Below are 26,372 nucleotides of genomic sequence, written 5' to 3'. Positions count from 1 at the left end.
CAAGAGCATTGGCCTCCTAGAATATCATACAATATTCACCAATTACTCAAGTAAGGTGTGATATCACTTTTGACATCACGAGTATTGGTCTCCGAGAATATCATACAATATTCACCAATTACTCAAAATAAGGTTTGATATCACATCTTATATCAAGAGTATTCGCCTCATAGAATATCAAAGATATTCACCAAGTACTCTTAGAGTAATGGCCTCCTAGAATGTTGAGATGCAAGGCATTCACCATATACTTAATTTGTTTGATCTCATAATACAAGTTATTGTAAGATCATCACCTTACAACAACTTCTCCAAATACAAGTGACATCATTTGGAAGTCGTCACTTCATGATGTACACAGGGGGTAAGCCCATTAAAAAATCACATAGTCACAAGGTATATGAACATGAGTCACAGTCCTCTTGACTAGTACAACTTAATGATCATTGGACAATCCATCTCAACGTGGTTTACTCCCTCCGCATCACCGAAGGTTGAATCATATCCTCTATTTGTTTCCTCTCTTTCAAGGTTGTCTCTAATGACTCTCTCTTAACATCAATTTTATATGAGCTTCTTGTCTTTGATAAAGTTTTTCAAAGTCCCTCTGAATCTAATGTCAATCCTTCATTTTCCTACAAGATCAAGGCATATAACTCATATAGTACATAATAAATTACAAAAACTATGAGAGACTAGTATAATTTTTAATATAATATAGATAAACTTATACTTTAATCTAAATTTTCAACATATTATTTTCTTATCTAGCCATTCTTATAGGAACAATCTCATACTATACACTGACACATAGCTATTCATATAGGAGTGAGCGTAGTTCCTACACTAGCATTATAGAAATTTTAATTAATCTCATCTATAAAATTTATTTCTATCTTACTATATATTCATTTTACATTTAATAATATTAATGATCAAATCTCATCATATATGTTTTCATATTTACTAATAAACCATATATCATCACCTTATATTTAATTACTTTAAGAAAATGAATTCCCCAAGTCGTCGACTGCCCTTGTTTGTTGTCAAAGTCTCGCTCTTTTGTGGGGATGAGTCACACCTAAAAAGTTGCATGTCGAGTACATGAGACCATAGTTTGCAGACTCGGACTCGGAGAGTACTTGGCAAGCCCAAAATTTTCAACTCGGAAAAAACTTGGCATATACTCAACAAAAACTCGGGGAAAACTTGACAACTCAGAAAGTACTAAAATTTAAAATCTCTTGAAGAAACATATTTTTTTTTGTAGAATACAATTATAAAATGTATTAAATTAGTAATTGATATTTCAATAGAGAAAATGTATAGTTTTATAGCACTAAAATGATGTAAAAAATGCATCTAATCCAATGTTTTCCCTACATCAACATTTTTACATACGTTTTTTAACATCTATAAATATGCGAGAGTTAAACTTGAGAGTACTCGCCCAGCAAAAAAACTTGAGAGTACTCGACAACTCTGAGAGTACTCCGAGAGCTTGCAAACTATGCATGAGACCACTGACATATATCTGCACTGTCTAGTAATAAGATGTGGCCTGCCTGTCTTAATCACTATTACTAATTATTTTCCTTAGGGTCTTTCACCCAAAGTCCATGAATGAAGACCACGAATGGCTAAGCACAGTTATATTCAATGTATTGCTGATATGAAGAAATCATTACTTATGTCACAGTTCATCCTTGAGATTTACTGCGATGAAAAAAAATCTATCAAAGACCCAGTTTAACAGGACGTGGCATTGAATTTTTTGTTGTTATGTACATATCATCGAGAAACTACAGGAATAAGAAAAATGAAACACTTGTTTCGTGAATATTACTAAGACTTTGTCAGGTGACTATTTATTAACATGGAAAGCACAAAATTTTTGACTTGTTTGACAGCTCAATGATTTTATGAAACGGTACAACTAATCACCATGACTCCTGCGTTCAAGTGTTGAATGAGTAAAAGCGTAATTCTCTTAATATCATTTGTTAAGGAGTATTGAAACTGTTAAAACTGAAGATTGTCTATTATAAATACTTGCCAAGCATGGTGAATGTGCTCTATACTTAAAGTAATGATAGGAGATGAAATTGTGTCTCAAATATCAAAGACAAGCTTAGTTTTGAGACCACTACAATCTGAAATATTAAAAATCTGTAGATATTGGTCATTAAAGGCTTACAATTTGGAAGTAGTCCAAGTAAAAGCAATTTATGCGAAGAGGAAACATTACTGAACGGTAGATGCAGCAGCAAAATTTATCTAAACAATTCTGATTTTGGAACGGGAATATTTGTTTAAAAGGTTACAATTGCTTTCTCAGTCTATGAGTTTAATCTGCAATTTTATTTCACAGATTTGTGATCATTTAAAGACATTGGCGATCTGTAATCCAACCCATTTCATAACTTCTCGTGAACTCTGTATCAAGATTCGTGAATCACAGCAACCGTATAATCAAGAAACTCTACCAAATGTTACCCATATTTTCTTTATTTGAAATAATCTTCAATATCTTTATTCCCAGACTTTGCTCTGATACCATGTTAGTTTTTAGAGGTCTGCTACAAATGTATTCGCATTGCCATGGTTATGGTATATGTTATCCAAATGCAACATCCTCTTTAGATATATATTCAGAATAAGTAAATAAATAGACATGTCCCTTCATGGGACATGTCTATTTGTTATTCAGATAATTAATAATATATTTAATCATATATATATATATATATATAATCTCTCACACACACACACACACATTTCTCTCATATATATATAACTCTTATATAATTATACATATGTTCATCCAATAGAAGCTATCAAACATTAACAATGTTATTATGCAGAATACCTCCAGTAAGCTGTCCTGAATTTCCAGCGTGCTAGTTGTTGCTATAATGCCTTCTGAAACCCTCATTTTTATTTTTTATTTTGCCCATGATCATACAAAGGATTGACATGGCCAGTAGCATAAAGTGGGTATAAGTTTTTCCTATGAGGAGGGTTGTACTTAAATGTTTTATTTGTCTCTTCTTGAATATTGTTCACTTTTTTCTTCTCTCCACTTCTCTTGCCCTTGTTTTTCTCAACTGTTTGCTTTCTTTCCTGAGGAAATAATGTTAGCTTTTGATATTCCTATTTTCTCCAAGATATGATCGGGCTGCCTCTTAAGTATTCTTGCTAATATTGCATTGTTATCGCTAGACGCTTCAGCTATCTTTTAATGATTGCATCCCACTGTTGTAACTCTTCCTCATCTTCCTCATCTTCCTCAGTTATTTCACATTGTGGTTCTTTGTCCACTCTAGGGATTTGAAAGAATGGATTAAAATTCTCATTTTCCTTCTTAGAACTATTATGATTCGAGTTACTTATTTTGTTTTGCACATTAGTCCTTGCATGGAAATCCCTATGTCTTGAATAGTTCATATCTGACTTTTGATTATTAGTTTTCTTTTTCCTCAGTTTCCTTTCATAAGTCAACTGTGTAAATCTTTTTGGTCCTTGATTAACTGATCTCTTTCCCCACATAAACTATAAAGATAGATGTCTAATTCCTTTATCACTTTTTATACAAAATAATTGTACATTCATTAACCATATATGTATGATAGAGTCGCCACCCTTTAAGGGAATAATATAAAACATTAGGTTCTTCCTCAGCAGAGTATATGCCACCAAATGTTTGAATTGAAATAAAGATTTTTGAAATATATAATTTTGAAAACAAAATCAGAACTTTAACAGGAACTAGAATCTCTATAATTTCAGATTTAAAAAGCTCTAATGTTTATATGCTCACTCCTATATGCAGAAATGAAAAATCAGAACTCAGAAATCTGAATAACATGAATTATTGAAATTTTTTTAACTAGCAACCAAATATCAAATCCTGAATTAATATATCCAAAACATTTCCAAAATCTGAAATTTTTTCAAATGTTTTGATAAGTAGGAAAAGGTTGTGAATGCTGAAAAAAACCAAAATCTGAAACTCACCATAATTTCTTGATTAAATGAATCTGTATGCTGATCTGAAAACAAAAAAACTCTTTAAGTTACTTGCAACTCTTCCCCAGTAGAGTTGCCAATCTGTTGGTTCCCAAAACCAAATATTGGAATTTTATGAGTCTTGCCAACTCAATGCTGGGATTTCAACTGGTTAAAGCCAACTTGACAGGACTGATCAATTCGATTGAAGTCCTCTGCACTTTTGGCTTTGCAAAGCCAAGTTGGGTGCACCTGATCCTTAACCAATCTCTTAAGTCCAAGAAGTTTTATAGCAGATAATCTGATCACAAGTGCAACAAAGAATCTTCCAAATGGTAAGGAATTAAGAAATCTTCAAATTTGCACCACTTTAAATGAAAATGCTGAAAGTATATTGACTTCAAAACTTTACCAATTACTTCATGCTGAAAATGCTTCTAACAGAATGCGTTTAAGATTTCAATATTTTAAAATTGTAATTATTATGAATATAATTATTTGAAAGTAAAGATGTTTAAAATAAGGATGCTTATAAATTATAATAATAAATGAATAGATCAATTCTTTGAAAGGAAAGGATAGAAAGCAATGTCCAATTCTGAGACTATAAATCAAAGGCATACTACATGAAGAATGTAACAACCAGTGCCTTATTTATATGGGTAATAGATTCAATATCATGAAAGTTATTTATGTACAACTTTATAGGACAATATGTATTAATATCATCAGCAATCTAATTATTAAAATGTAAAAGAAATTAATTATATATGCTATCTTATATTAGTCCAGTATGGAAACAAATTAATATTTCTCTATATCTCTGATAATCTAACTTAAGATGCTATAATCTATCTTTATACAATTCAAAAATTTAGAATTGCTCACAAATTTCCTGATGACTATAAAGGACAAAACTTGTTTGTGCTATGAATCCTTTGCACTATAATATTATGAATATTAAATTCTTACTGGTCATGCCGGAACAACTGCACCAAATTGGACGCTTGAGTCTGAACTTTTCTTTCCCATTCTCATTCCTTTTAAAGAACTAATCTGGAAAATATATGTTGCCTTTTACAAGAAATCTTTTTTTTAATCAAGAATGCCTCCACTCCTAAAGTCTCACCTTTTGATTTTAGCGTTGTGTATTTATATAAGAGTGAGAAGGTGCAGATATGAATGGTCATGTTGCTTCAATCCAACCGCCTAATGGCAAGAATTTATTTACAAAAACTTCTTAAACTAATCTGCCATTTAAACTATAGTTATCTTATATGATGTCAAGATCACTGCTTCTACTGATCAAATCTTTTGACATTTATGAATTAATCACATTGGGACAATTACCTTACTAATCTTCATATACAAATTCCATTCAAATATATTAGGCAGCATTAATTTGTGTGATGGTGATTGAGCAACATATATGTCCGTTTAAACAAATCTCATCTTCATGCTTCTCGCGGGCATTTCGTATGCAGTATATCCTTAACCTGTAGGTTTGGTTTCCTTTTGCCATGATATAGACTTGTTTATATTTATCAATCAATTGATAACTTTTCAGAATACCTTTGGTCACCGTCTTTTGTATGAGAGAAATCACTTCTTTGATTCCTAGAACCTCCGGATGTATGATGATGCCTGTGCATTCAAGGATCATTTTCTGAACCATTGCCTGCCAGAATATATGGAGCCTGTGAAGTTCATGTATTTGACAGTTGATTTCCAAAACAATGATGAAGGTGCCATGAATAGAGTTGCACACAATCAGCTTTATTGATTCCTGAATTGATAACTATGAATATCCCTGTTGAGAAATCCATTAAATCAATCCAATACAATTTCATACTGTATTTAATATCACTGGTTAGGTGGCAGGCAGTTTTTGAACTGGACTCATTGATTCTAGATTGCTCATGCCAAGTTGCAGTTGCTGATTCAACTCCAAATTCTTCAATGACGTTAATGTCAAGATAGTGCTGATGGTCTATTGTACTATCTGTTTGAAGTGGGGATCATAGAAATTTCCATACAGATTCACCACTATAATCTGATTACCATAGCCTTCTATTTCCAGGTCTTCCGAGTATCAACACACTGGACTCTTTATCACAAGTTATCAGACAGAGAGGCATGTGATTCTTTCACTACCATGGATACAGAATATGGTCAACATTTTCTGATGATATCCGCCTGCCTTCAAAAACTCATTTCCTCAAAGATGTTAGGCACAAATACAAGGTGACACATATTGTGATTTTTGTTTTTGGAATCTCTGTTATTCCGAATAAGAAAGTTATTTGTCCAGATGGACTCCAGCTTGAGTGGACATGACAGCTTCACCCGAAATCGCCAATAACCGCAAGCTGTGTAAGACGATCTGTAGAGGAAGTGGTTTGGTGGACAAAGACTTTTGGTTGAGAGTGTCTCCAACAATGGTATAGGGTGTAGCCATTGATTGGTTTAGAATATTGGACGTTTCATGATCATCCACACCCTCCTAGGACTTGCTAAGAAGGATGTTCAGGGCCAAGTTTAAACTGCTGCCAAACAACAATGAGATTGTCACCGAACTTGACAACACCTGACAAGAGAAACTTTAGGAGTTTATAATCCTATGCTCAAGGAATTGTTGGTGAAATTGGAGAATCAACTAGCAGATGGATTGGAGAAGCATTGCTTATTGAGGAATTGATCCCTTTGCCAAGAAAGTAAATGAAGGTGGTGCCTTCGTCACCAATATAATGGACAATGGACATTGAGAGTGAAAACAGAACATCCTCCTGCAGGAAGGGTAAGAATATGACAAGAGCACTAGAGATGGCAGTAATGATGAATTGACAACAATCCAGGCACTACGATGGGACATGATGAGAATGTCTAAAGAATTGAAGGCCAAGAACTTCATTGTTACATATAGTGGGTAAGATAATTTAGATTGCTAAACTGCTGGATTGCCTCAACATTATTTGTGGGTTTCAGTCATAATTAATTAATAAGTAGATGTTACTCATGATTGCTGATTGAAGTTTATTTGATATTATGTTTTTAGTAGGCATACTTAATGGTGAAACTGTTGTTGGCCTTCCCTTATGAGTTTTGTTTTCCACTATTTGAAATTATACTGAATTCTTTTTTGTGGCAAATATTCTAGACTTAACGTGTTCAGTTTATATTCTGTTGTATGGCTCTGTGGCAGTGCCGTTGTGATCCGCCATGGGCAAGCCCACAAAATCAATTTTACTGTCAAAATGTGCAATAGGTCACACCGAGTGACTGAATCAAAACCTTTATTAAAGTCTTTAAACATAGTAGCCCTGTACTTAGGGAAGGTTGTTTTAGTAGGAATGTTAATGTTGTGGAACTTAAATTTTTGTAACATCATAAGTGATATAAAATCTAATATCATGAGTGATATTGATAGGTCACCCTTTTACTTCTCCCTCTGGAGTCTACATTGGCTTCTGCATCAAGCACAATAATTAGTCTTATCAATAGAGATGGAGGACAGAAGCTAGAAGTCTTACCAGGACAGGGCCAAGCAATATTCCAGTCTCTTCATTCAAAGCTCGGAGAAGTTCGACCCATTTTGATGACTGCTGTTCCAGTGCTTCTGAACACTGTGAAAGAGTTACATATAGCTTTGACAAAACTTGCACGGACTGCAAGTTTTGATGCTGGTGTTCTTCATAAAGTAAACTACTAACTCTATGCCATATAATCATGTCTCTATTGGTGCTATATAGTATGTTACAGTTATGATCGAAATAATTTAATTAAGTAATGCCTAATGTCAGTTGTTTTTACTGTTTCCCCAGGCTCTTGAAGGTGTTGGCGAAAGTCAGGAAGCAAGGTCACAAGAATTAGATTTGGTTGGGCCTGAACTTGATAGGGATGAAGTGTTTAACATAAATCAAGATAGAAATCTTGCACAAGCAGTCGGGGACAATGATGAACATGGAAGAGATTCTGTGACTGATGAAGAAATTCTGCTTCAAGGTGATGAAGAGTCCTGGATTTCACCTCCTGACAGCTTAGAACTTAGTGGGTCTGAGTCTGATGGTAATTCCTCAAAGAGTACCATCTGCCAAAACCAGGAAGACCCTGTGGGTATCTTTAATGACTGGGAATCTCATCTAAGTGTAGCTGACATGATTAGGTTTAGTGGAGGGGAGTTGGAAGATTCCTCAAAATATACAGTAAATGAGGATATACTTTTTACTTCTCCATCCTTCATTGTTAACAGCCAGGAAGATCCTGCAACGGTTCCACATATTGGAACTGATGGCAAATTTGAAGTTCCATGCATGGGGAATAATCAGATTTGTACAGGCAGCAATCGCATTCCCTTCTCAGAGAGCACAAATCACAAGCGAGAGGACTCACCGGCATCTGTAAAGGCTAACTCTGAAATCCTAAGCACTACACAAATAAATGTTACAGAAATAGGGAACAACTATTTGAATGCTACTGAAAAACATCGAACTGGAGAGTTGCAACAGGGAAATAGGCAGGAACAGATTCATGTAACAACAGATAAAGGCAGGGTTGGAAGCTATAGTGAATTATCAACTTTATTTTCATCTATGAAAACAGAACAAAGAAGTCACACTTTTAGGGGTATGGAATTTTATTGATCAATCATGCATTCTGATTAAAAGCTTTTGATATTGACAAATTTTGACATGCATTTCATTACTAGGTAAGAATGCGTATGCAGTATCGGTGCTAAAACGAGTTGAGGCAAGGTTGGAAGGTCGAGACACTGATGGGAAAAGGTTAATTATTACTAAATTTCTGGTTATTTGATAATATTGGTCAAGTCCACTTATTTCTTTATAACAGTATTTACTAAAATTCTTTTTACATTGTTTGTGCAGACAATTTACTGTCTCAGAACAAGTGGACCATCTTCTTCGTCAAGCTACAAGCATTGACAATTTGTGCAACATGTATGAGGGTTGGACACCCTGGATATGATGTCTCAAAAAGATTTTTCGTGGGAAAGTGTATTTCATCTCAGGCTGGTTGATATACCTATTATGATATTCCAGAAAGTGCATTTATCACAGACCTCTTAGAAGTCCAGTTGCCGTCTTTCTTCATTTGGGCTATCTACATATATTTGCGCAAGTCTTTTTATGATTATTTCAGAGAATGGAAGCATGGCAAAGAAATTCATCCAGCACAATATTGGATGTGCAAGGACTGGTTGCTTCAGCTGCATAGCAAAACAAACAATCTCCATTAACTAAGGTATTCTCTTCAACTGTATTAGTCACATTACTATTGAGCTGCTTTTTATTAATGGTCTATTCTGAGCATTTCTAGCCTTATCTTGTAGATGCCTATGATATAATTGAAACATAATTGAGTCCTACCTTCCTGTATTTGTTTTCCAGTTACCTTTTCAATCATAACCTCTCAGGTACCAAACTCTCTCTAATCATCCTTTGTGGCTCACCTCTAGTTCCTTGGCCTCTTTCAGTGTATCCTATAGCCATCTCTCCTTCCTTTTTTACAAAGTGACCTCTTGTAGAGGAACATCCTCATGCCCCCTTGTCCCCTGTGGGAGTCTAGCTGTACGAGATATACCTCTGGAACCTATGCCAAGACTTGTGCCCTGTATACCTGAACCCTGTGAATCCGCACTTGTACACTATATACTTGTACAAGGTGAAGTTGTATTTCCTAAACTCTGGGTCCCTGAAACCTCTGATTGAGTCCCCTGTTATGTACCATTCTATACCCGTGGATCCTGATAATTGTTTTCTCTCAACTTATGTGACCTTTTGAAGGCTTGCGCCTTAATTTCTGACAACCCTCCTCACAACAATCTTCCGCTCTGTTGAATTGTAGATTTGATAGGCATTTGGGGTCTCACTGTAGTCTACAACAATGTCCTTCATCCTCTTCTCTGAAGGGACATGTGAGTGTGTCATGCACCCAAAGATGTGATGTGTCCAATATCTGACCTCCTCCCAATGAAGGCCTCCTCAGAAGTCCTGCTACCCAATGCCTTACAGGGACTCCTGTTCCGATGGTAAATTGTCGTGTTACAAGCCTCGTCCCATAAGAAAAGTGGTAATGTATCATATCCCATGGTGTCCCAACAATTACTCAGTTGTTTCTCTCGGCAACCCTGTTCTGCCAGGGTTTATAAGGTGCTTCTACCTCCCTCCTGACGCCCTCTTGTTTGTAATAGTCAGCAAACTCATTGGAGGTGTACTCATCCCCATTATCCAACCATAGGACTTTGATCTTCTTTTGTGTTTGGCTTTCCGTAAGAGCTACGAACTCTTGAAACTATTTGATGACCTCATCCTTGGTCTTCAATAAAGAGATACAGGTCCTCTCGGACTAGTAATCAATGAAGTTCCCATTAGTACTCAGCACTTCTCAAAGAAACTGTAGACATGGGCCCACATATGTCATTGTGTACCAAGTCTACAAAGTTCGTTGATCTACTATCAGCGGTGAGAATGACTGTCATAGTGTACTTTCCCACAGTACACTCTTTGCATACATCTTATTGTTAAGTACTAAACTGTGGAAACCCTGCCACTATCTTCCTTGGTACCCTCAAAGTTCCATGATGCAGGTGAACCATCCTATGCCATAGCTCACACAAGTGACTTTTACTACTGCTGTTGGTCAAGGCATGTACAGGCTGGAAAGAAAGTTGATACAAGCTTCCTTGCCCCAATTACTTTAGCTGAAGTGACATTGTACCTCTTCGGGTAAATAAGTACCTGTCCTCTAAAGATTACCTCAAATCCCCTCTTCTCAGTGGCAAAAACTGAAATCAGATTCTGCCTCAGCCCTGGAACATAAAACACAGCTTGTAGTACCATAGGAAACAAAGTCTCCCACCAAAAGGATATAGTGCCACGTCCTATTGTGCTGACACTGGTATCATCTCCAAGCATAATCTAAAAATCATTTCCTACCTCTATGAGATCTAGAAAACTCTCTGGCACCTGGCATATGACAAGATGCTCCACTAAATGTACCACATTCTTGAAGATATGCCACTTGTAGATAAGCATACAATTACTGAGGACTCATTCTTAAATTTCGAGGTGAACCTGTCCTCCTTAGCAGAAGCTACCATACTTATCTTCTCCTTGTTGGATATTGACTGGCATAGTGTCCCATCTTCTTGCAAGCAAAGCATTAATTTTACTCAAGTCTTTTGGCTGCTCACCCCCTTTTTGCTGCTTGGCCCTGTTTTTTTTTTGTGGTGCTTGTTTAACCACAGGCACTGATTTACCCTCCCAGCCATAGAAAATGATTGATTGTCTCCCACAAGCACAGTTGCTTCTCCATAATGCAGATTTAATGTGTTGTATGCTCTTCTTCATTACCAAGAGGAAGATTTGATATTCTTTATATTGGTGGTGCCCCTCACTGAGGGTTAGCACTCTCGGCCCAATCAATTGATTGAAACTATTATATTGTATTATTATGATAATTGTATTACAATAATATTATAATATAATTAGATTATCTCGATAATAATATTAATGATATTATCGATATAATTATTATATCATAATAATTATATTATCACAAACTTTATATTATCTATATCAGATTGAAGGAATCTGACCATAGCTACAATAACATTAACACTCCCTCCTAGCTACCAAGGAATCCTTCTCATAACCTCTGGTTTGTCCCTCCCAACCTTAACATCAACACTCCCTATTAGATAGGCAAGATCTTTTCATATATTTGAATTATAGGGTAATGTTGTCATCTTACAATGCCGGTCACCATAGCTAGTCCCAGAGAGTGACTCAACACAAGTGTAGTCATGGAATCACTCACATGACCTCCAACATGTAAAGCTTTTGCAAATTCTATGACTGAATCAGAGATTAGATTCGACCTTCTTCCTCTCCCTGTAGCTTGCTGTGAATAACTTCAAATTATTGTCTTTAATTAAATTAGAAATATAATTTGAACTGTCTTTTGTTCTGCAAGTCGTATGTGGGCAGTATTGACTAAGGAGCAGACTATTTTGTGTTCTTGTGTGCTCTTAGACTTCAACCATACCCATTATAAATAGAGTGACCTAGGGACATGTTCTTACAAGAGACATGTCCCTTCCAAAACATTCTTAAACTCATCCTAGGAGTCGGTGACTTTTCCAAGAGACAATAAGTTTAAATATAACTTAACACAAAATGAGCTTAGTTAAATCCAAACTAATTCCAAGGATAGACACTGATATCCCTAAGAGGATAATGTAAAGGTTTTGGATCAATCTATGTCATGTAAGAACATATTAGACTGATATGTTATCAAATCAGTAGGATTATAAGTTATAGAATTAACACTCCCTCTTAACTTGATAATCATACTAAGAGATATCATATCTAGCAACATCAATAAAGATGAACATGCAAGAATTGATACTCTATATCTATCTGAATCTTCTTAGCATGTGGTATCATAAAACACATGATACAATGTCATATGACTAAACCTGTGATATGACAAATCACTGCTACTAGTGATAATAGTAGGATAAATCTGAAGAATAATTTAAGTTCTTCATTTATCCAACTTGTGACTCATAGATACTGGTATTCTTATGTCACAACATGATCCCAAGTTAAGATCTACCAGAACACAGGATAAACTCCGAAAGAAAATAAATTTCTTCCTTTATCCAAATTGTGATATATAGACATACCAATGTCTACATCACAATGTGATCTTGAACTCATCTAGATCCTATAGTAGAACTCTATTGTTTAGCACATTATCTAAGAGATCGTCATCTCTCATAATGTCTTTTATGCAAGTGTTCATTATCTCAGAGATTGTCACCTCTTAAATAATGAATACAAATGGTGGAGCCCATAACAGTTAATAACTTGACAATAAAATTATTTTATTAATAATTTAAAGAATACAAATGGATTACAATTCAACCATACCAAGTCTTCTCCTAAAGTGATCTATCTTCACTCTAGATAGAGGTTTGGTGAGTATGTCTGTTGTCTAATTCGCAGTGCAAATGTATTCTAATTTTACAGTATTCTTGTCTACCATATCTCTTCCATAATGGTAAGGAATTTCAATATGCTTGGACCTGTCATGAAAAATTGAATTCACCAAAAGCTTGATGGAACTCTGATTATCACAATGAATAATCGTAGGATTCATAGCTTGCCCAAATAATCCCACAATTAAATTCGTTAGCCAAACTGCTCTCGAGAGGCCATCGCTACTACAATGTATTCGGCTTTTGTGGAGCATTGAGCTACTGAAGACTACTTTCTACATATCCAAGATATCATTGCTGATCCTAAACTAAAACAACATCTTGAAGTACTTTTTTTTTGTCTTTAACACTTTTTCCCCAATCTAAGTTGGTGAATCCATACAATTATAAATCAACTTTCTCATATTTGAGCCCAAAATTAAGAGTGCCTTGTAAGTATCTCATAATCTATTTAACTACGAAGTATTGAAGGAGTCCCAAGTCTTTCATCTCATATTCTCTAATTAGATCTTTCTTGCATTGATTAATAAGATGATCATCACCTGTTATTAGTAAATCATTGACATACAGTATCAGAATTACCATATCATCTTTATCTCTTTTATAATATAAATTTGGATCAGCTTCATTCTTGGAAAATCCTAAGCCGGTGAGATACTTATCAATTCTTTCATACCAATCCCTTGGACCCATAGAGAGCTTTCTTGAGCCTCCAAACAAAAACGTTAGGCTCATGAGTTTCAAATCCTTTAGGTTGCTCCAAATATACATCTTTTGTAATCTTTCCATTTAGGAATGCTGTTTTTAGATCCATCTAATGTACTTTCCATCTGTTTGATGCTGCAATTGCTAGGACTGCTCTTATAGAGGTATATCTGGCAATAGGAGCAAAGATTTCTTCATAATCAATCCCTTCTTTCTGAGAGAATCCTTTGGCTACAGATCTAGCTTTATACTTCTCAATGCTACTGTCAGTAGGATGCTTTATTTTAAATATCCACTTGGAAGAAACAATAGATTTTCCTTTAGGTCTTGGAACAATTTCCCAAACATCATTCTTCATAATAGATTGGTATTCTTTTGTCGTAGCTTCATCTAGGTTGTATGTTTAATAGCATCTAAAGGATTGGTTGGTTCTGTTTTGGACAAATCATTCATGTTTGCTATATAACTAGAAGGTCTTTTAGGTCATTTTCTTTCTCTGACTGTTCTAGAAGGTGCAACAAAGTCATGTGCTTCCTCGATTGTTTTAATGGCCCAAAGTGGCCTTTTCTTTGAATTTTGAGTTTCTCCAAGATTTAGATTTTGAATTTCATCTTCAATTTCTTCTATGTTTTCCCTCTGAAACTCAGACTTAGTATTTCTTTCAAAACCAGGTAAAGGAGAAGGTTCTTCATAACTTAAGGCTCTTTTGAATGCTAGATCTTCTTCAAAAATTACATCCCTACTAAGTTGAATACTTTTCTATCCAGGTATGAAAATCCTATATGCCTTAGATGTTTCACTATACCCTACAAAAATACCTTTCCTCCCAGAGGGCTCTAACTTGGTTCTCTTTTCTTTTGGAACATGGATATATATGGGGCACCCAAAAATCCTAAGATGACTTATATTGGTTAAACTTTGGTAAATACTTCTTCAGGAGTTTTATCTCTAAGGTAAGAGTGAGGGCTTCTATTTTGAATATAGACAGCAGTACAAGAGGCTTCTGCCCAAAGACAATATTTTAGATATTTTGATCAAATATCATAGCTCTAGTAGCTTCTATAATTGTTCTATTCTTTCTTTTTGCTACTCTATTTTGTTCTAGATTATAAGGAACGGTGTACTCCCTCTTAATTCCTGTTTCTTTACAAAACCTTTCAAACAAATCTGAGGTGTATCCCCCTCTAAGAGTTTTAATTTTATATCCTGATAAGTTTTCAGTCAATCTTTTGAATTCTTTAAATCTCTTTAGGATTTCGTTTGATTCTTTGCACTTTAAGAAGTAAATCCATGTTTTCCTAGAGAAGTCATCTATGAACAAAATATAGTACTAGAATCCTCCAAGGAATAGACATAGGTCCACATAAATATGAATGAATTAATTCCAAAACATTATTTTTTTTTCTAGTGCTATCATAAAATGGACTTTTGGTGTTCTTACCCACAATGCACCCTTTGCATATGCTTGAGTGGTCTTTATTTGGTTTAGGTAAACCAGTAACCATCTTCTCCATAGTTGATAAGGTTTTGAAATTTAGATGCCCTAATCTTCTGTACCATATTTCATTTATGTATGCAACTTCATGAATTAAGGCTTGAATAGGTCGACTAGATTCTAAATTTAATTCATACAAATATTTTTTTCTTTGACCAATCAACTTCACTTTCTTAATAGAGGAGTTCTTTGCCCAAGTTATTACTTTATTGTCCATGAATGCAACATTATGCCCATCATCTTCAAGTGCTCTAGCTGAGATTAGATTTCTTTTTATTCTTGGTACGTAGAGTGCTCCTTTGAGGAGAAGAGAATTTCCTGATTTTTGTTTCAAGGTGCAGTTTCCAATTCCTTTGACAGAATGTGCTGAATTATCACCAATGATAACTTTGCCATTAACCTTTTCTGAAATAGAGTCTAGTGCTTCTTTGTATCCTATTATATGTCTAGAAGATCCAATATCAACTACCCATGCATTACTTGAGATTTCATTTGATAGTGACGAATACAATACACGATTATAGTTAATTTCTTCCGTAGTAACATTTGTATAGTTCACTTGTTTAGTCTCAAGACAATTAGATTTGTAGTGTCCAAACTTTTCACATTTGAAACACTTTATCTTGGATAGATCTTTCTTGGGTTTTTCGTTCTTTTGATTTCCCTTTTTCTTCTTGAAATGCTTCTTCTTACCCTTATAGGAGTTTGTATTAAGAACATGAAGTTCTTCATCTTTAGTTTTTCAGTTTCCCTCCTTTCTTTATTTTTTTGGATTCTTCTTGAAGACAATCCCCCTTAAGTCTGTTGAAGTCAGGAATTTTATCTTTGGCACTTATGCAAAAGTTTCCGACAAATCTAGTAATCCATCTATAGCCAATAGTGTTAATTCCGTGTCACTAATAGTGGTTTCTATACTTGATAGTTCATCTCTTATGTTGGAAACCCTTAGGAAGTAAGAATTCATTGATTCTCCTTTCTCTATTTGTATGCGATTTAGTTGCCTTTTCAGTACAAGAACTCTAGTTGCATTGTTGACCTCATATGTATTTAGTAATGCATTCATCATATCAAATGCTGTCTGATGTTTTGTTAGCATAGGTACAATATCATTCTTTACTCTATCTATTATGATCTAAATGACTTTTCTATTTCCTTTACTCCATACAGTTTTATGAGGTTCAATACTAGGTTGTTTGGATGCTCAATCAACAAATTGTTTTAGATCATTTTCTTCAAGAATCATCATGATTCTAAAGTTCCAGGCATCAAAGTGTTCTTTCCCATCAAACCTGTCCTCGGGTCTGATTGTGTATGCCATTGAAGATAGGATATAGATGCTAGATATATATAAAGTCTAATTATTGAATTTTGCAGAGCCTAGGTTTGACTACCAGAGCTTTGATACCATGTAAGGTTTCTGCAAATTCTATGATTGAATCAGGGATTAGATTCAACTTTCTTCCTCTCCTTGTAGCTTGCTGTGAATAACTTCAAATTATTGTCTTGAATTAAATTAAAAATAAGAACTGTCTTTTGTTCTACAAGTCGTATGTGGGCAGTACTGACTAAGGAGCAGATTATTTTGTGTTCTTGTGTGCTCTTAGACTTCAACCATACCCATTATAAATAGAGAGACCTAGGGACATGTCCTTACAAGGGACATGTCCCTTCTAAAACATTCTTAAACTCATCCAAGAAGTCGGCGACTTTTCCAAGAGACAATAAGTTTAAATATAACTTTAACACAAAATGAGTTTAGTTAAATCTAAACTAATTTTAAGGATAGACGCTGATATCCCTCAGAGGATAATGTAAAGGTTTTGGATCAATCTATGTCATGTAAGAACAGATCAGTAGGATTATAAGTTACAGAATTAACACACCACGGCTACTCCCAGAGGCTGAGTCCATCTTGGCTACTCCCTTAAATGAAAATGCAAGAAAACACAAGCGTTCATCATGAAATCACTCACTTGATGTCATTATAGTTTTTTGATGTCGTCATCTCATGATGAGGGTCACCATAGCTACTCCTAGAGCGTGAGTCAAGAGTTTTAGTCGTGGAGTCACTCGCATGACCTCTGCCATGGCTACTACTAGATGGTGGGTCCACCATTATGGCTACTCCCATAAATGGAAATATAACGAGCACAAGTCCCCATCATGGAATCACTCAATGTGTTGTTGCCATCTCATCATGATGTTCACCATAGCTACTCTCAAATGGTGAATAAATACAAGTCCTAAGTCATGGATTATCTGACATGACGTCCACCATGGCTATTCCTATAGGTTGGATCAAGGGCTTTCACCTCAAACTTCCCCCTTACAGAGAAGAATGGATTGCTAAGGATGACACCTCAAATTTCTCTAGTCTTCAAGAAACATGCTACAAGTGCTGATACCTAAAATTTGTCTGTCTCAAAGAAAGATGCTAAAATGGTTTATACCTCAAATTTCTTTGTGTCAGAGAAAAATGCTACAAAGGATTGCACCTCAAACTCTCCCTCAGAGTAGAACTCATTAACAAGGGATTGCACCTCAAACTTCTCACTCACAGAGAAGAATCAATTAACAAGAGATTGCACCTCAACCTTTTCTTCTCATAGAGAAGAATGCACTGAGATCTTTAGGATAATGTGACTCTCTTTGAAATAGATATCAACCTTCTAACCTCGTTCAAGGTTGCTGCTAATAAAACTTCAGACCCCTTCAGTCTAATATTAACCTTTTGACCTCCTTGTCCAAGGTTACTCGTGATGGATTGTTAGACTCCCTTTGAATTTGATATTAACCTTCTAACCTTCTCATCCAACATCGCTTGTGATTGATTGTCAGACTCCCTTTGCATGTTAATTCTTCCTCTTTGAAGAAATTGATCTAGAAATGTGCCACCATCTCATCCTCATGGCAGCAAGGTGTATCTCCATTCTTTGGTTTGCATGACTTTCACAATGAATGTGTCAAACTCTTCTCTTGAATATCCTTGATCCAACAAGTATCCATTTATCTAGGAATATCATGATCTAGATGTTCGCATAAAAGCCTTCTAGCTTGGTCAATAGAGAAACAAACTTGATATGGTCCACTTCCTTTGAACCAATACGACCAAGATCCTCGGATGTCAACAAAAGAAGATCCTCTAGTTGCTTCCTCTATTACAAAAGCATTCCCTACTCACATGGTCCCAATCATGGAAGATATCTAGCTCTAAGGTACTCTAATCATCTACCATGATGATATATGATTGGAAGTGCTAGATCTAAGACCACCTTGGATCTATCGTGATAAGATCAAGGCCTAGACGAAACAAAAATATGACTATCCTGAGATTTAAAGAAAATCCTTGGCAGTCCGCTTCCTCTCACCGGGAGGGCCCTGTTATCTTGTCTTTGCTTTGTAATCCTTGATACCTTAGTTACCTAGCTTTCCTCCTAACCCTTTGAACCAAGCGAATTTCAAACCAGTCCTTGGTTTTGGTCCCAATTCCCTTTTGGGTTCCACTTAGGTTCGAACTTAGGTAGGTTGGTTCCTCTAGGATGAACCTAGGTCGAGCCATGGTCGAACTAGGGTAGACCCAGGCAAACTGAGTGCAAACCAAGTACAATTCCACCAAGAAACATTCTATAATTTATTGCAGAAAATGATTATTACAGAACTTGAATAGAGCTCTTTAACATTACAAAACAAAATTTGCTGAAGTTCAAATATTTGTTACATCAAATTAAGCTAGCACTCAAGATATCTTTGAGTGAAATTTTATATCCAATTGCGGATAATGACCCTGGTCCGCTTATTTGGAAGCTCTGTATTGGGATAAAACATATTTTAAACATTAAACAACATCTTCAATAGGTGAAGGGAGTTGCAAGCTACTTATATAATATTTTTCAAGTAGGATGTTAATTACAAACTAACAAGCTCTCTGTACAATGAAAAAGTAATAAGCATTTGATAACTGCAAAAACATGAATGTCATTAGTGTGATTGATCTCATTGACATTGGCACTATTTGTGAATTGACTAATGCCTTTGATGATGAGAAGAAGATTACGATTTAGTATAAAGTTCTAATTGTTGAAAGGCAAAATAATGATACTTGGACTCAATATTATTTAATATTTTGGTGTTGCTAATAGATATGATGTTATGATTACAAGTTTATAGTGTTTTTGTTGTTTTTATGATACTATGTGGCATTCTAGTGTTAATTCATTTTTCTGGGCTGCATATATATATTACAAGATGTTGAATGATGAGCCTCACAAACTTTGCGGTTGCGTACATAGGAAGGTATCTAGCCCACAAAACTACTCTCACGATTGTTTCAAAGATATGTACAAGCTCTACCATATATATATATATATATATATATATATATGTACTAACCTTTACATTTAGCTTTTTCTCCATACCTTTTGTGTTATTCCATTATTCTGATGGGCGCTAATTACATTTGTGAACTTAGCTTACACCCTGTGTTAATTTTTCTCTAAGAAATGAATCAAATTCTAGTCTACTGTAGATAATAGTTTAGATACTATATTATTGTTATCACACCAAGTATTTATCCTTCTTTTTCCAGACTCCTAGCCAATATAATTACTGCAATATGGAATAAGCAAAATCCTCCATGAATGATTGTTGCTTGATATACCAAAGACCATGATATCCACTTGTATTGCCCAAAAAAGCTTTAAATTTTAAGCCACCTTTCCTCAGTGCCTGGTATATTTCCTTCGGAAAATTTCAAGCTCGCTGAATAAATAGCTTCAAAGCTGCCAGGACATTAATAGAAACACAAAAAGCATCTATGTGAAGACTTGTGAGATGTGAATCTTGAGGAAGGTGCTGAATAGTTTTATTGAGAGTACTTGCATCACATTTTAATTATTCCTTAGTCTCCATGCTTGTCAATGTTGTGCATGAATTTCTTTGTCTTCATCGTAATCAACTAATTAATGGCATTGATTGTAATGACTAGTAATGTTTGTGTCCTACTAAACTATTGATCTCTTTGTCCATTTGTAATGTCTTGATAGTTTTTGTCTTCCCATTTGATGGAATAGATCAAATTATCCGTTATGATGATGTAGTAGTTGTTGCCAATCACACGTCTTTGATGCTTGCACAATACCAACTAAATGTGAAGACCACCCTCTAGAGATATGGATATGATTTTCTAGTGTATCAAAGTCTTCAACAATTCAATATGGCCTATAGTCGATGGTGGCTAGCCCATGTAGCTTAATTCCTTTCTAGTGGATATGGTGACTATGAGATTTGTCCTTATTGTCAATTCATTTAGTATCAATCATTCTGCTAGTTCTTATGGTCCTGTTGGCTAGAACAATGACCTATTTTCTGACCTGATTCAATCCATTTTGGATTTTGGGCCTTTGGATCCAATGTTATTTATTCTTCATGTTTGGAATGGTCTACCACCACATATGCCAAACTCACGACAAAGAGATGAACCAATAGAAATGCTGCTACTTCAAATATTTTGCTCAAAATTGTATCAAACCTTATAACCAAATTACAAATATTTCCACAAACTATAGAGCACACCTTGATATTTTGTTTGCAATATTTTATTAGGCCTCACTAGAAAGGACTCCTTGGAATATATATACCAATGCCCCGATAAACACCTAAAATGAAATATTTAGGCTCTCAACCATGAAATATTTAATAATCTCTTCATTGGTCAATGATAATATCTTTCCCCAATATAGTGGCTAAGTTAACCATTAATCGTGAATTTTAAATTATTTATCTCATTAGATATAATATTTCCTAGCATAAATTATATTCGCTCAACAATGATGATTATATGCCCAACATCCAAAATAATTTCAACTTTTGAAGTTCATTACATCGATTGCAATATGCCGATCTGAAGAAACTACCTAACAACTCTCGGAATCAGTAAAGCACGATCACATTGAGCCGGTTGTTTGTGCTCCAAGCACATTTACTTTGGAACCTTCGCTTAAACACACTCAATGACATTTTATTGCAGAAGCGAATGGATTTAAGAGAACATAAACTTGCATCTCAAGAATAAATAGAAATGCCTTGATTTAATTGCATGGCTCCACCCAAACGATTTGCACAACTCTTACGCACATCTCTCCAATGTATATTCTACACAGGAGACTTCTGTGGTGTGTACTCATTTTCTCCTCCTGGACCAGGCTTGAATTCAAGCTCTGATACCATGTTATTTTTTGTGATGCTTGTTTAACCATAGACACTAATTTTCCCTCCGAGCTATAGACAATAACCGATTGTCTCCCCCAAGTATTGTCACTTCGCCATAATGTGTGATGTATGTTCTATTACGAAGTAATTGAAAATATTTGTTTGTTATTAACAATAATCAAGAGATTAATTTATACAAGAGACCGAATGATGTTTCCTTAAGAAACAATCGTAAAGAATAGAAATATTCTATTCTATAAACAAAAAACTAAATATTAAAAACATTCTAATATTTACAAAAGATTAGATAACCATTAGATACAAAACAGAGATAATAGAAACTATCTATTATTGTAATACCCTCCCTTAATGGTTAATCTATCCAAAGCACAAAGCTATCAAAAAGCGTAAAAGACAGATTTTGTTTGCTCAAGGTGCTCTGCACTATTCGCTATGGGCTGCAAACCAGATTGCTTAGATAGAGCAACTAAGCGCTTCTGACATTCAATTTTCATGTGCCCAAACTTGAGGCAATAGTTGCATTGAATGTTTTTTTCCCGAGAGCCTTTTGAATCTGGAGTAGAGGATGTCTGCTGAGAAGACTGCTGATGGTACTTTGGATAATGCTCCAAAACTTTGCAGATGAGCATAATGTTCCAAAACAAACCTCAAAAATCCATGATTTTTGAGGTGAAATATCAATCAAAACCCAACATGATTTTTGAGGTAAAAAAACAATCAAAACCCAACATTACAAAGCTTCATTGTTTTTATAGGTAAAACGGTAAAACCCAACAGATAATTTTTGATGAAAAAATTACAAATCCACAAAGGAATCTCACACAACTTTGCAAATTACATAATTAGAAAATTTTAAGGGAAAATTTATAGAAACCCATAAAAAAAATTTAGGGAAATAAAATGAAAACCCATTAGAATTATTTTTTAGAAGGAAAAAAATTATGAAAACCCACCAGAATTTTTGAGGGAGGCAAACACAAGACTTTGCATGGTAAAGTAACACATGCAAACAACATGCAAGCACATGCAACAAACATGCAACCCTCAAAAAGTAGAGATCCAAAAAATTTGAAGGGTGACCCAAAAGATAACTCGAAAATCCCAGAAAGAATATGTTGTCGGTTTCCAGATCGTCTGGTTCGAAAGTTGAGGCTCAAAAATCAAGGCACTTAGAAAAAACAGACGACAACCCAGTTGAGATATCAAAAAACCCACAAAGAATTTCTTATTTTTTTGATCTAGTACAAAAAAAAAATAGCTCTGCTGCAAAAAACCCCACAAAAAATGGCAGAAATGTGCAGAAAAAATAGACGGATCTAGATAGAAATGGGTTGCAAAACTAACTAGAAGTCAGGGGATTCAGATCTCTCAGAACAGAAACCCTAGTCAAATTATAGTGAGGGTTGGAATCAAATATGCATATAAATAATTTAAAAAATAAAAGTTAGATAATTTCAACCAAGAAATTATAATTATTTTCGAAAAAATTATGAGTGTTGGCTCTGATACCCTATTACGAAGTATTTGGAAAATATTTGCTTGTTATTAACAGTGATCAAGAGATCAATTTATACAAGAGACTAAACAATGTTTCTTTAAGAAACAATTGTAAAGAATAGAAACATTCTATTCTTGAAACAAAAAACTAAATATTAGAAATAGTCTAATATTTACAAAAGATTACAATAGATAACCATTAGATACTAAACAACTATGTTCCCCCGAGTTTCCGGGACAGGGATGGCAAGGGACAATGGGATGGGTTTTCGAGACGGCAAAAGTGACATTTTTGTTTATTTTTTAAATTTTTGTGTTAAAAAATTGAGGACAGATGCAAGTCCCCAGGATAGGGACGTTCCCGTCCCTAAAACGATGGCTTTTTTTGGGGGGGATGCGTTCTTGGGGAATATAGCGAGATAATAGAAGCTATCTATTATCGTAATATGTTCTTCATTATTTCCAAAAGCAAGATTTGATCTTTATATATATTAATGGTGTCCCCAAGGGTCACCACTCTTGGCCCAATTAATTAATTCAAATAATTATATTATATAATATAGTTATATTATCTCAATAGTAATATAATAATTGTATTATTAATATAGTATTATATTATCAATAATTATCATATAATTATACCATAATAATTATATTGTCACAACGTTTATGCTATCTATGTTGGCTTGAAGGAATCCGATCATAGCTACAATAACATTAGCACTCCCTCTTAGCTAGGGAGGAATGCTTCTCGATAACTTTTAGTTTGTCTCCTGACACTAACATCAAGAGGCCCCACACTTAGAACTATTTCCCTTAGTCTTCTTCTCGCCCTTGGCTGCAAGAGCTAGATTCTCTTTCTAATCCACACCACATTGCCTCCTAGAAGATCTAGAACTAAGTCACAACTCCTTCCACAAAAATTCATCCCTACATTATTGGATGGTCTTTGGCACCCTCAAATGCAGATGTGGATGCATTTTGATGCTAATATCGAGGTGGGTGTTGTCTTGGTCCGCATAAGAAGCACTGCAATGCCTTGTGATGCACATCAACGCATGGATAGAGCATCCACAAGGCACTGCAATGCTTTACGTGGGCATCCCTGAGCATTTGATGCATCCGAGGCTCAGGGTGCCAAAAAAATGCCCAAAAGCAATTTTTTGCATTTTTCACTTTAAACATATCCCAACTTATCTTTAAAATTGAATACTTTTCTTTGCAAACTTATCCTTACTATCAAGTAGATTTGCCAAATCATGGTTTAATAGAAAAAGTTTTGTGGTGTTTGTAATAAAGGTTAAAAAGCTAAGTGAGGGATATGTTCAGTTGATGACACAATTATCATTCAATGCAATGGTTTTCATATTGTGTAAAATGTTGGAAGGCAATGTTGGATCATATGTTGTATTAATCATAGAAATGAATAAATGTGAACATCACACATTGTTGTTGACGAGTAATTCAGCTCCACTTATAAGTCCTATTAAGTTGTATTGTAAATTATAATTAATTCAAGAGGAGACAATTTTCTTAGTTTTTTAAGATGAAATTTATTTTACTAATTGTTAATCTGAGAGAATTTTCTATGATGGATGGTATTTGACCTTGTATGCATTTTTCTATATAGCAAATGTGGTTTTCTATGAAGAATGGCCATCTAAGAATGACCAAGTTGGATCCCTAAGACAAGCATCATAGTTATACTGGAGAATGTATAAAGCCTGTTGAAAGTTAAAAAAGTGCAGAAATTTCCATCACTTGACTAGCTATGCTGGCATCAAATATACTCACTTTAAGTGACTGGGAAGGGAATTGCAAAGGCAAAGATACCCCACTCCCAGAAATTAAAACAAAAATGTTCACACATCTGCATACCTGATTCTTGTACCTGCATTTGCACCGAAATCTGTAACTTAGCATCATTCCAATGTCTGTCCCAACCTGGCATGTTTTCACATGCTATAATGCCTCTCACAAGGCTCTCCATGACTTCAAAAAGCCATTCAGAGTTGTCCTTACTAGCTCATATGAGTCAACGCTCACACCTACATCAACTAATTCATCTCAAACCTGAGGTAACCTGGTGAGATATGAGATAACTGCATTAGACTTTGTGATCTTAGCACTTCTCAAACGTCTCCTTGAGTACCATTATCCCATTTTGCCCTACACACTAGTAAAGCACCTTTCAAGGCTTCCCACATCTCAAATGGATAAGCCCTGGTACTTAGATGAGGTATGATATTGTCTTTCATAACATCTAAAATTAGCCTTTTAGCTTTTATATTCTTCTCAGAATCTGCAAGTAATGTTGGGTCTTGAGGTAAGGTTACAAATTTTTCCACAATGTCTTGCTATTCGCTCTCCTCAAAGAGTAAGACTATTCAAGCCTTCTAGGTGCTTCGATTTTTTGCCCCACACAATATGTCCTCGTACCTATTGATGTGAGTTTTGTTCCACTACATCATGCAAAACCAAACACTCAATGTTTTGAAGTGAAACCTAAATACTTAATCCTCTCTCGAATACGGATGCTCATATGCTAAACAAACATATTTGGATTGTGTAATTAATCAGGAAAATTCAAGGTTCCTTCTTAATTGTTGACTTTTACTCTGTTTTTATGATGTGATATGCTGATTATCAAAAAGGGACTTACATTATTCATTCATTGGATATCAACTACTTCAACTTTTTCCAACACTAAACTGCTAAGAGATTAATGGTTTAGAGAACTATTCTACTCCTAGAATGTAAGAAATTAGGAATGTCTTTGTGACTCTACTAGAGTTGGTTTGGCTTTTGACATCAACCAAGCTAGTACAATCTCTTAAGATAGATGTAAGATATTCAAATGATTACCATTCCATTAACACCATCCTTGGATGCATATCATTGTGCAAACAATAATTGATGTAAAGCTCATTAAAGTTCTAGTTGACCACACAAGACAACCTGATAATCAACAAGCAACTAGTGGTATGGATTAGGTGAGTTCCACAAGGATTGATTCACTGTTACTTCCATTCAACCAAACACTACTTCTAAACAACATGAAATGAAATCCTAATCTAGGTGAGGATAATGAAGAGACTGTGCAATACTCCAAAATATTGCAAACAATTCACCATGAAGATCGACAATGAATTAAGAACAATTTGGCAATATTATAGCAAACATTTCAAAAAGTCCTTTACATATGAGAGGGGTGAGGTTTATAGAGGAGTCCCAATTACAATGAATGGTTGTTCACCAATATAGTTTTTTTTCTTCCATTTACAGGAAAAACATTTGCCAATATATTATATATATTTTTCTTCAAAAGGAAATAAATCGCCTCATACATTATATATATTTTCCTTGAAAAGGTTAAAAACCACCTCATAATTTATATGCATTTTCGATCAAAAG

General features: G+C 34.9%; 1 protein-coding gene across 2 annotated transcripts in view; it reads left to right on the top strand.

Moving 5' to 3' along the window:
- LOC149532726 (uncharacterized) overlaps positions 1-26,372 on the top strand; it is a 203,607-nt gene that overhangs the window by 158,728 nt on the left and 18,507 nt on the right. The window contains exons 12-15 of one of the 2 annotated variants that reach the window (XM_089807366.1): positions 7,439-7,708; positions 7,833-8,634; positions 8,722-8,792; positions 8,895-9,270. In XM_089807366.1, coding sequence (XP_089663492.1) covers positions 7,439-7,708; positions 7,833-8,634; positions 8,722-8,756 — 1,107 coding nt within the window. In that variant the 3' untranslated portion in view covers positions 8,757-8,792; positions 8,895-9,270. Of the gene's footprint in view, positions 1-7,438; positions 7,709-7,832; positions 8,635-8,716; positions 8,793-8,894; positions 9,271-26,372 lie in introns of both variants that reach the window. The other variant, XM_089807365.1, reaches the window with a different exon arrangement.

The sequence above is a fragment of the Cupressus sempervirens genome, chromosome 10, assembly GCF_028749045.1.
Source record: "Cupressus sempervirens isolate cs-2001-9-10 chromosome 10, ASM2874904v1, whole genome shotgun sequence".
Lineage (NCBI taxonomy): Eukaryota > Viridiplantae > Streptophyta > Pinopsida > Cupressales > Cupressaceae > Cupressus > Cupressus sempervirens.
This window is presented reverse-complemented; position numbering and strand designations above follow the sequence as displayed.